Source organism: Procambarus clarkii, chromosome 14 (genome assembly GCF_040958095.1).
Source record: "Procambarus clarkii isolate CNS0578487 chromosome 14, FALCON_Pclarkii_2.0, whole genome shotgun sequence".
Taxonomy (NCBI): Eukaryota; Metazoa; Arthropoda; class Malacostraca; order Decapoda; family Cambaridae; genus Procambarus; species Procambarus clarkii.
This window is the reverse complement of record NC_091163.1, coordinates 30,385,376-30,396,892: the sequence shown is the minus strand read 5'-3', so window position 1 is coordinate 30,396,892 and position 11,517 is coordinate 30,385,376. Positions and strand designations below refer to the sequence as shown.

The 11,517-nt window shown below is 46.3% G+C and overlaps 1 protein-coding gene across 1 annotated transcript; it reads left to right on the top strand.

Moving 5' to 3' along the window:
* Positions 1-263: 263 nt before the first annotated feature.
* Positions 264-8,896, top strand: LOC138364775 (poly(A) polymerase-like). Its single transcript, XM_069324749.1, has 2 exons — positions 264-286; positions 8,326-8,896. The coding sequence occupies exons 1-2, from the start codon at positions 264-266 to the stop codon at positions 8,894-8,896; spliced, it is 594 nt and encodes a 197-aa protein (XP_069180850.1).
* The last annotated feature ends 2,621 nt before the right edge of the window (positions 8,897-11,517 follow it).

Genomic DNA, 11,517 nt, shown 5'->3' with positions numbered 1-11,517 from the left:
AGATACCCCATCAGCATTGGTGTACTAAACCTTGAGATTCTTCATGGAAACTCTTGTACCAGAGTTCTCTCTTTCTCTGGGGGTCTGGGGGATCTGGTGGGTGTCTGGGGGGTGACTGGGGGCAGGGGAGATCTGGGGGTGTCTGGGGGATGACTGGGGGCGGGGAGGATCCGGGGGATGTCCGGGGGGATCCTGGGGGTGTCTGGGGGGGTCCGGGGGTTGTATGGGGGTGAAAGAGGTCAGGAGGGGTGCTTGGGGGGCTAATGGGGGCTGGGCTTCTAGGAAGGTAGGTAGGAGGGTCTGGGGTAGGGCCTGGGTAGGTAGCTCTGGAGTAGGTAGGGCATACTGGGTCTGAAGATTAGGGAGGGTCTGATAGGCATTGAGGGGTTGGGAAATAGCGTAAGGTTGGGAGTCAGATAGAGGTTGAGAGGTTGGGAGGGGGAGGGGTAGAGGGGGGGGCACCTCCCACCCCCTTCGCAAGGGAGGGGGGTCACATGGAAGGACAGGGGATGAGGAGGGGTGAGGGCTGGGTAGGTTTTGGGGGTTGAGGGGATGAGGGCTGGGTGAGTTCTTGGGGTTGAGGGGATGAGGGCTGGGTGGGTTTTGGGGGTTGAGGGGATGAGCGCTGGACGGGTTTTGAGGGTTGAGGTGATGAGGGGGTCCTTGGAATGTGGGATGAATTTGACTGCAGTGGGGTCAGAGGGGTCAAGGGAGGTGTTGGGGAGATAAGCAGGGGCAGGCAGGGCTGATTTGGGGAGGGAGTGACCTGAGAAGGTGTGAGCTGGTTAGCATGGGGTGGATTAGCACTGGGGTGTGTAGCTACGCTCAAATGGGAAGAGTTGTATTGTTGTTTGCTTGCTCTGTGGGCTATCTGCTCCTCCTTCATCATGAATTTATCATTATATACGTAGTAGTAATTTTCGCTACCTCTGAGTAAGTGTTTGTGATGCAGTATGTAATCCACTGCCTCTTCGTTAGTGAACTGTACCAGGACAGGTCGTTTCCTGTTACAGTTGTATGGCCGAATGCGTCGGTGGAATTCCACCTCATTCCCTGCCATCTGGGCTCTCATGTCTCTCAAGATCCCCTGTAGCTCCAAATCCTCAATCTAGATCCTTTCCTGCCTCGATGGTGCCCTGCCTTCAAGCAATCCATGGATCGTCCTCTTTCTCAGTTCAGGGTCATGCTGGTGGCCCCCTCCCTGGCTGACCCCACCCATCCCACTCCCGCTACTCCACCTAATACTACTCCCCCTTCCCCTGCCAAGCTTCCCTTATTCCTGCCAAATTCATTAGTATGCCTAAATATTTCTGCTTGCCATTCTACCCTGCTCTCCCTGATTTCTTCTTGAATGTAATCCATAAACTCTTGTTTGGGTCTTTGAACCTCGTCCTGTATCTTATTAAAGACTTCACTTTTAATCCCCTGGATTAGATCATCTATCCAAACATCCCTCTTCTCTACAAATTTCCCAATCATCTTCTCCACAAACCTATTTTCTTCTTCAATCATAATACTGCTGGACCTAGACGCCCTTCCTGACCTAGTCATTGCTATAATGCAACCTTACCCACAGGGGTTCCAAGTATCTTACCGTCCTGCTAACACAATAGGTGAGTGAATCTCCAAGCATCGTCCCACGTGGTGGTAGGAGGGTTGCTGCCGGGGGTGAGGTCACGGTCAGAGGTCGGTGAGGTCTGCTCCACACTGTACACTGCCACAGTACTTCATCAACTATTTTCAATTACGCTACTTAAACTGTTTTTCTTCACTACCTTATGGCTTTGGTCAAAACCCAAGGTTTTTTCATTCACTTGTATACACTTTTTCACTTCGAAGTTGCCTGATTACCCCTCCCACTCCACTAGTGAACCAGGAGCTCCCAACCCACGTCCACCCAACATGATGGTGTATGTGTGTGTGTGTGTGTGTGTGTGCGTGTGTGTGTATGTGTGTGTGTGTGCTCACAATTAGGTGAGCACACACACACACACACACACACACACACACACACACACACACACACCCAAGTGTGTGTGTGTGTGTGTGTGTGTGTGTGTGTGTGTGTGTGTGTGTGTGTGTGTGTGTGTGTGTGTGTGTGTGGGTGTGTGTGTGTGTGCGTGTGTGTGTGTGTGTGTGTGTGTGTGTGTGTGTGTGTGTGTGTGTGTGTGTGTGTGTGTGTGTGTGTGTGTGTGTGTGTGCGTGCATGCATACGGTATACCAAGATCCTGAGTGATGAAACATGCGTGCAGAGGGAAGAGTGTTTAGTTCTCATGTATCTTAAAGTGGTTTACTCATGTTGTGTGTCCACTCATGAACTCATGATAACCTGAGACAGTACCAGAGGTATACACTTACCACAGCACCAGAGGTATACGTTTACCACAGCACCTGAGGTATACACTTACCACAGCACCAGAGGTATACACTTACCACAGCACCAGAGGTATACAGTCACCGCATCACCAGAGGTATACAGTCACCACAGTACCACAGTTATACAGTTACTACAGCAATAGAGGTGTACAGTCACCACAGCACCAAAGGTATACAGTCACCACAGCACCAAAGGTATACATTCACCACAGCACCAGAGGTATACAGTCACCACAGCACCAGAGGTATACAGTCACCACAGCACCAGAGGTATACAGTCACCGCATCACCAGAGGTATACAGTCACCACAACACCACATGTATACAGTTACCACAGCACCAGAGGTATACAGTTACCACAGCACCAGAGGTATAAAATCACCACACCACTAGAGGTATACAATCACCACAGCACCAGAGGTATACAATCACCACAGCACCAGAGGTATACAATCACCACAGCACCAGAAGTATACAATCACCACAGCACCAGAGGTATACAATCACCACAGCACCAGAGTTATACAATCACCACAGCACCAGAGGTATACAATCACCACAACACCACAGGTATACAGTTACCACAGCACAAGAGTTATACAGTTACCACAGCACCAGAGGTATACAGTCACCACAGCACCAGAGGTATACAGTCACCACAGCACCAAAGGTATACAGTCACCACAGCACCAGAGGTATACAATCACCACAGCACAAGAGGTATACAGTCACCACAGCACCCGAGGTATACAGCCACCACAGCACCAAAGGTATACAGTTACCGTCCCGGTTTGCACTAACTTCTCTCTTCAATAGTAAACTACTTATTAAGTCGTTCATAACATTTTAGAAGAAAACTGAATGAATCACAATTACATCAACACAATGTTCTTTGCGATATATTACCCATTTGTTCTTTGTCATAAAGCCAGTGCCAGAACACAATGTTCTCCGTGATGTACTACCCTGCTGTTCTTAGGGTTAAAGCCAGTGCTTCCAGAAATTCGCGTGTTCCGACCTTCTCCAGTTTCATTTTGGTAGGTTCATGAACCAATATCACACAGACAACGTTGTCCCACCTCACACGTCCCCGTCCTGCCTACATATTCAAGTGTTCTAATTCATTGATCCTTTAAGGGCTACTCATGCCCGTGCCGCCTCTTGTGGTGGCTTAATCTTCATCACTCATCAATCTTCATTGACTCTACTCTGTGCCTGGCGTCTGATCTCTCTCATAGCTACCTCACTACAGCATGTGAGACGCGTTCTCCCCTTCAACACCTGAAGGAGTATTCAAGACATCTTAGGAAATAAAGGATCTGCCTCACAAAAGCGTCTAACATTGCAGCATTCGTATTTGAACATCACTAATAAAGACTAGAATATTGTGAATGATGAGCGCATTTGCTATAACGAGTTTGTAGATGAGTTATGCTAGAAAAACTGAATTTAATAACAGGAAGCCTTTGAAGTAACTCTCAAGCCTCTATCCAACAGACACTTTTGTACTTGACCAAAAAAAGAGATATAGAGAAAAGCTATTTAGAGAGACGTGTACAGCACTCTCTAAGACTGTATTATACCCGGAGACGGTGTAGTATACCCAGAGACGGTGAAATATACTCCAAGACGGTGTATTATACACCGAGAATCTGAACGCAATTGAAGAGAGAAAAAGGGTTTTCTAAGTGTACATGATGTATTCTTGTGTGATGAGAACAAACATTTTCCTGACTCCCCGCAGAAAACTGTGAGAAGTGTGTAGCAATGTTAGCGGGAGTTATGGGGAGGGTAGCAGTCTCTGAGGGCGGTGTTGTTCCATCCGCAGGACTTCAGTTATCGTCTCCAAGGGCCTGTAGAACATGTTGGGTGGGGGAAAACTCCCGTGCTGAAACTCTAATGGGTGCCTCGCCGTCTACTGCAACCCTTCCGTACTCCCACAGGTCTGACTGGCCGTGCGGACAGCGCTCGGATGTCGAAGTCTAAAGGAGCACTGATTCGCTTCCTGACCAAGGCAAAAATAAATGCCGCGTTTATTTGGCTTGATGCACTTGTTCATCTTGCAGTAAATAGGTAATTGGGAGTTAGACAGCTGCCACGAGTTGCGTCCTTGGTGTGTGTGTGTGTGTGTGTGGGTTCACCTAGTTGTATTCACCTAGTTGTGGTTGCAGGGGTTGAGCTGTGGCTCTTTCGGCCCGCCTCTCAACTGTCAATCAATAAACTATTTTTCACAAGCACACATACACACACCCAGGAAACAGCCCGTAACAGCTGCCTATAGGATTATGAGTCCCAAGTGCTGTCCACCCAGCCATCAGGCCCCTTTGTGTGTGTGTGTGTGTGTAACAGTTATGATAGAGAAAAATAATCTATGGATAAAAAAGCGGGGTCCAGGAGCTCACTCGATCTTGCTGGCCAAAATGGTTCACACACACACACACACACACACACACACACACACACACACACACACACACACACACACACACACACACACACACACACACACACACAAAGCCCCTACCCCAAACCCTCCCTGCCCCCACTCAAATGTTCAGCAAAATCTCCCTCCCCCCACACCCAATCCCCACGCTTCTACCCCTCCCCTCCTCCCGAGTCCTCCCTCCCCCCCTTTCCTTCCCGTCCTCCCTCCCCTTTCACCCCATACCCTCCCTGTCCCTCCCCCTTCACTGGATCCCCCGCCCCTCATCCCAGTATCCTCTGAGACCCTGTTATCCACCTCACAGGTCCTCACACCCATGGAACAGCCTCCCCCACCAGCAGAACACTCACCAAGGAGGCGATTTAAGAAGGGACAGAAGAAAGTGAGCCTCAAAGCGATGTACACAAACATAGATGGAATTACAAATAAAGCAAATGAGCTTGGAGAACTGGTACTAGAGGAAAACCCAGACCTAATAGCCCTCACAGAAACAAAGATCACGAAAACGATAACAAATGCAGTGTTCCCACAGGACTATTATGTTATGAGGAAAGAGAGGGAAGGAAGAGGTGGGGGTGGTGTAGCTCTGCTGGTAAGACAAGGCTGGGATTTTGAGGAGATGGATATTCAGGGCTGCGAAGGTTTCAGTGACTACATAGCAGGTACTGTAACAAATGGAGGGAAAAAAATTATAGTCGCAGTCATATATAATCCACCACCAAATGACAGAAGACCTAGACAGGAATATGATAGAAACAACATGGCCACCATTAACATAATAGAAAGAGCAGCTTCTGTTGCTAGCAGGAATGGATCTGGACTACTAATTATGGGAGACTTCAACCATGGGAAGATAGATTGGAAGAACAGAGACCCGCATGGAGGACCAGAAACATGGAGAGCTAAGCTGCTGGACGTGGCAACAAGAAACTTTCTAAGCCAGCACACCAAAGAACCAACAAGAATGAGAGGAGAAGATGAACCAGCAATGCTTGATTTGATATTTACCCTAAATGAATGGGATATAAGGGAAGTTAAGATGGAAGCGCCCTTGGGAATGAGTGACCACAGTGTATTGAACTTTGAGTACCTGGTAGAGCTAGGACTTATCTCCCCCCAAAAAGAACTAGGAATCAAAAGGCTGGCATACCGAAAGGGGAATTATGAACAGATGAGAAGTTTCCTAAGTGAAATACCTTGGGACACAGACCTCAGAGACAAGTCTGTACAGGGTATGATGGACTATGTTACCCAAAAGTGTCAGGAGGCAGTAAACAGGTTCATCCCGGCCCAAAGGGAAAAATCCGAGAAGCAACAGAAGAATCCATGGTATAATAGGGCATGTATGGAAGCAAAGAAACTGAACAAAAAGGCGTGGAGGAACTTCCGGAATAACAGAACACCAGAAAGCAGAGAGAGATACCAGAGAACCAGGAATGAGTACGTCAGGGTGAGAAGAGAAGCAGAGAAAAATTTTGAAAATGATATAGCAAACAAAGCCAAGACCGAACCAAAGCTACTCCACAGTCACATCAGAAGGAAAACAACAGTGAAAGAACAGGTATTGAAACTTAGAACAGGCGAGGACAGGTATACAGAGAATGACAGAGAGGTGTGTGAGGAACTCAACAAGAGGTTCCAGGAGGTCTTCACAATAGAACAGGGTGAGGTCACTGTGCTAGGAGAAAGGGAGGTAAACCAGGCGGCCTTGGAGGAGTTCGAAATTATGAGAGAGGAGGTCAAGAGACACCTGCTGGATCTGGATGTTAGAAAGGCTGTTGGTCCAGATGGGATCTCACCATGGGTACTGAAAGAGTGTGCAGAGGCACTTTGCCTGCCACTCTCCATAGTGTATAGTAAGTCACTAGAGACGGGAGACCTACCAGAAATATGGAAGACGGCGAATGTGGTCCTAATATACAAAAAGGGCGACAGACAAGAGGCACTGAACTACAGGCCAGTGTCCTTGACTTGTATACCATGCAAGGTGATGGAGAAGATCGTGAGAAAAAACCTGGTAACACATCTGGAGAGAAGGGACTTCGTGACAAATCGCCAACATGGATTCAGGGAGGGTAAATCTTGCCTTACAGGCTTGATAGAATTCTACGATCAGGTGACACAGATAAGCAAGAAAGAGAGGGCTGGGCGGACTGCATTTTCTTGGATTGTCGGAAAGCCTTTGACACAGTACCGCATAAGAGGCTGGTACATAAGCTGGGGAGACAGGCAGGTGTAGCTGGTAAGGTGCTCCAGTGGATAAGGGAGTATCTAAGCAATAGGAAGCAGAGAGTTACGGTGAGGGGTGAGACCTCCGATTGGCGTGAAGTCACCAGTGGAGTCCCACAGGGCTCTGTACTCGGTCCTATCTTGTTTCTGATATATGTAAATGATCTCCCGGAGGGTATCGATTCATTTCTCTCAATGTTTGCGGACGATGCTAAAATTATGAGAGGATTAAAACAGAAGAGGACTGTTTGAGGCTTCAAGAAGACCTAGACAAGCTGAAGGAATGGTCGAACAAATGGTTGTTAGAGTTTAACCCAACCAAATGTAATGTAATGAAGATAGGTGTAGGGAGCAGGAGGCCAGATACAAGGTATCATCTGGGAGAGGAAATTCTTCAGGAGTCAGAGAAGGAAAAAGACTTGGGGGTTGATATCACGCCAGACCTGTCTCCTGCAGCACATATCAAGCGGATAACATCAGCGGCATATGCCAGGCTGGCCAACATACGAACGGCATTCAGAAACTTGTGTAAAGAATCATTCAGAACTTTGTATACCACATATGTCAGGCCAATCCTGGAGTATGCAGCCCCAGCATGGAGTCCATATCTAGTCAAGGATAAGACTAAACTGGAAAAGGTTCAAAGGTTTGCCACCAGACTAGTACCCGAGCTGAGAGGTATGAGCTACGAGGAGAGACTACGGGAATTAAACCTCACTTCGCTGGAAGACAGAAGAGTTAGGGGGGACATGATCACCACATTCAAGATTCTGAAGGGGATTGATAGGGTAGATAAAGACAGTCTATTTAACACAAGGGGAACACGCACAAGGGGACACAGGTGGAAACTGAGTGCCCAAATGAGCCACAGAGATATTAGAAAGAACTTTTTTAGTGTCAGAGTGGTTGACAAATGGAATGCATTAGGAAGTGATGTGGTGGAGGCTGACTCCATACACAGTTTCAAGTGTAGATATGACAGAGCCCGATAGGCTCATGAATCTGTACACCTGTTGATTGACGGTTGAGAGGCGGGACCAAAGAGCCAGAGCTCAACCCCCGCAAACACAACTAGGTGAGTACAACTAGGTGAGTACACACACACACACACACACACACACACACACACACACACACACACACACACACACACACACACACACACACACACACACACACACACACACACACACATACTCCAGTATAATTAATTTAGCAACACAGTATATGTAAATATTGCAACACAATGAGCAGACAAGAGGGTGCAGGTGATACAGTCTTAGCACCCACAACCCAGCAGCACCAACGAGCCTCACCCTCACCAACAACCACAACCCAGCAGCACCAACGAGCCTCACCCTCACCAACAACAACAACCCAGCAGCACCAACGAGCCTTACCCTCACCAACAACCACAACCCAGCAGCACCAACAAGCCTCACCCTCACCAACAACCCAGCAGCACCAACGAGCCTCACCCTCACCAACTTCCACAACCCAGCAGCACCAACGAGCCTCACCCTCACCAACAACAACAACCCAGCAGCACCAACGAGCCTTACCCTCACCAACAACCACAACCCAGCAGCACCAACGAGCCTCACCCTCACCAACAACCCAGCAGCACCAACGAGCCTCACCCTCAACAACAACCACAACCCACCCTCACCAACAACCACAACCCAGCAGCACCAACGTGCCTCACCCTCACCAACAACCACAACCCAGCAGCACCAACGTGCCTCACCCTCACCAACAACCACAACCCAGCAGCACCAACGAGCCTCACCCTCACCAACAACCACAACCCAGCAGCACCAACGTGCCTCACCCTCACATCCTCCTTAATTAGTCTCTTGTCTCTTGACGCGTAAATAACGTCAGGGAACAGGTTAGTATTCACACGTTGTTAGGGCGACCTGTTGTGTCTCTCGCCTCGCACACAGTCTCACTCGGAGAGGAACACACACACAACACACTGCCATCTGGCTAAGCTTCACGGTTTATTTACAATGTACTGAAAGATGGTGAGGGACACCTGAATTCCCTAAGAAATAATATGACATAGGAGAAGGAGAGGAGTAGGAAGCAGTTATTATAACCGTACGAAGGTTTAAATTAACCCAAAAAGTAAAAAAAAAGGCGGGATAAAGTCTGAATTAAGCGTTATCCTGGCGGAATGTTTATAAAGACAACAGATGTTTCTTTGCTGGAACTCGTCGTGTTATCTATGGCTATGGGTCTTCACTGATGCTAGCGTCACATGGTATGTGAGACCCCCTTTGAGGACAGGACTTGCGGATTCAAGGAGAGGGATCCCTGCATACGCAAGTCCTGTCCTCACACATGCTATGTGAGGCAAACTAAGTAGGATCACTAAGGACCATTGAGCGACAAGTTTCTTGTTGAAGTGTCTTCGTGTGGCCGTTCAGAGAGGAAATGCTTGCTACATCCAACCCCGGCAGGAATTTGGGATAGATGTCAATGTTGTTTTGAGATATCTATTGCTTAATCCCTTTAGTGTGTTGTTTCATTTTTCTTATAGTGATAATGAGGTTTGTATGTTAGTGTTTAACAATCAGGAATCATGTACTCATTTACAATCAAGCATATAATTTAAAAAAAATAGCTTTTCAACGATGTATTAACATTGTAAACGTTAAATTATGTAGTATGTATACTTTAGGCCTGAATATTGTCCCGGAATAAAGTGAATATATACACCAAGAAGCAAAGTATATCTCTTGATGTGTATATATAGCTTTTGTGTTTCTTGTATTCTCCTGACCCACTGCAGGCAGCTGGAAGCCTACATGACGGTCTCTTTTTAATTAAAATTAAATTAAAATATATATGTCTCCTTAAATTTTATGTTTTTATATTCTATTTCAAGCAAGAAAAATATGTTAGTTGAATAAATACGTATAACAAACTCAGACAAAAATTTGTATAAAATAGAATTGTTTTGGTTATGCTTTGTAGTGGAGGTCAAAGCTGTTGTTCAGGTGTGTATTGTCTGTGCTTAGCAGGTGAACAAAAGCAAAAAACAAAAAAACAGCAATTTGCAACTGGGTGTATCAAATCAGTTGTACTGTTATACACGAATGTTTAATAATATTATTCCAGCAAAGGAAATGTAAATGACAGTGACAGATTAAAATATATTATATAACACCTACTAAAATATATATTTTAATAATATAATAATTTCAAAGCAGACAATATAAAAAAAGGTTAAAAGATTGGTTCCAGAGCACGAATGTAATATTTTTAGCATTTATAAATTCAAACAAAGAGTGTTTTATGTATTATATAACATATGTGTTTGTGTAAATGTTCGTTGTTAGTAAAATGCCATCTAAAATGTGAACCATAGAATAATGTCGAGATTTCTTGTTAATGATATTGTTACGAGCAAACACCAGGAACCCCCATTATCCCCCTGCTCGTCTCCGTCCCTAATTTTGTCAGGTACACTAGGGGTGTCGTTACCACCCCCACCCCCACCCTCGGGGTGTCAGGAAGTATGGGGGTGTGAGAGTAACGACTCGTTAGCTCCATAAGGCGAGGCGGAGGTTTCCGAAACATCTTAAGATCCTGTCGCTGTGATGTATTGGTTTTTCCAAAGTTATAATGGTCTTCCATTTTTCCCTCCTCGATGTTTGCAGTCTCTCTCTCTCTATCTCTCTCTCTCTCTCTCTCTCTCTCTCTCTCTCTCTCTCTCTCTCTCTCTGTCTCTCTGTCTCTGTCTCTCTCTCTCTCTCTCTCTCTCTCTCTCTCTCTCTCTCTCTCTCTCTCTCTCTCTCTCTCTCTCTCTCTCTCTCTCTCTCTCTCTCTCTTTCTCTGCTTCTGTCTCTCTCTCTCTCTCTCTCTCTCTCTCTCTCTCTCCATTTGCACAAGTACGTAATGATTTAAGACAGACATTTTCCGGCTTTACTGCGTGTATAGTTCAGTGGTTTTCTGAGGCGATGGACTTTATCCTGTGTATAAGCAACTGTTCATAAAAAGTTTGTCACAAGCCTTGGATCAAGCTGTGGAAGCTGTCGTTCTAGTTCAGCATTCTGTCAGAAAAACTGGTCAGCCTTTTTTCTGGTTGCAACAGTCAAATATTATCGATGGTATTGTGTCGTTGGTTCGATTACTCCTGCCTATCTTTAACCTAGTGACCATCAGCGTTTAGATTAAACTCTACCTAATTCACGATTTCTTTTTTGCTTCTAACTCCAATCAGGATTTTTGTCATATGATGGCAATATTGTCTCTGGCTGTTCCTTTTGTGAGCAACTGAATCCCCTTTTTGATTTTTGACCTCAGCGGCAACTTCCGGTAATGATTGTCGAACAATTGGCTAGTTCGAAAGCTTATGGATCTACCAATGAGAGACGAACGTGTTATGGGTAATCCAGTGTTTGACTGTTAAGGCATGTGCTTAACTGTTTACATCTCTAATACATCGCCTTCCGTTCACT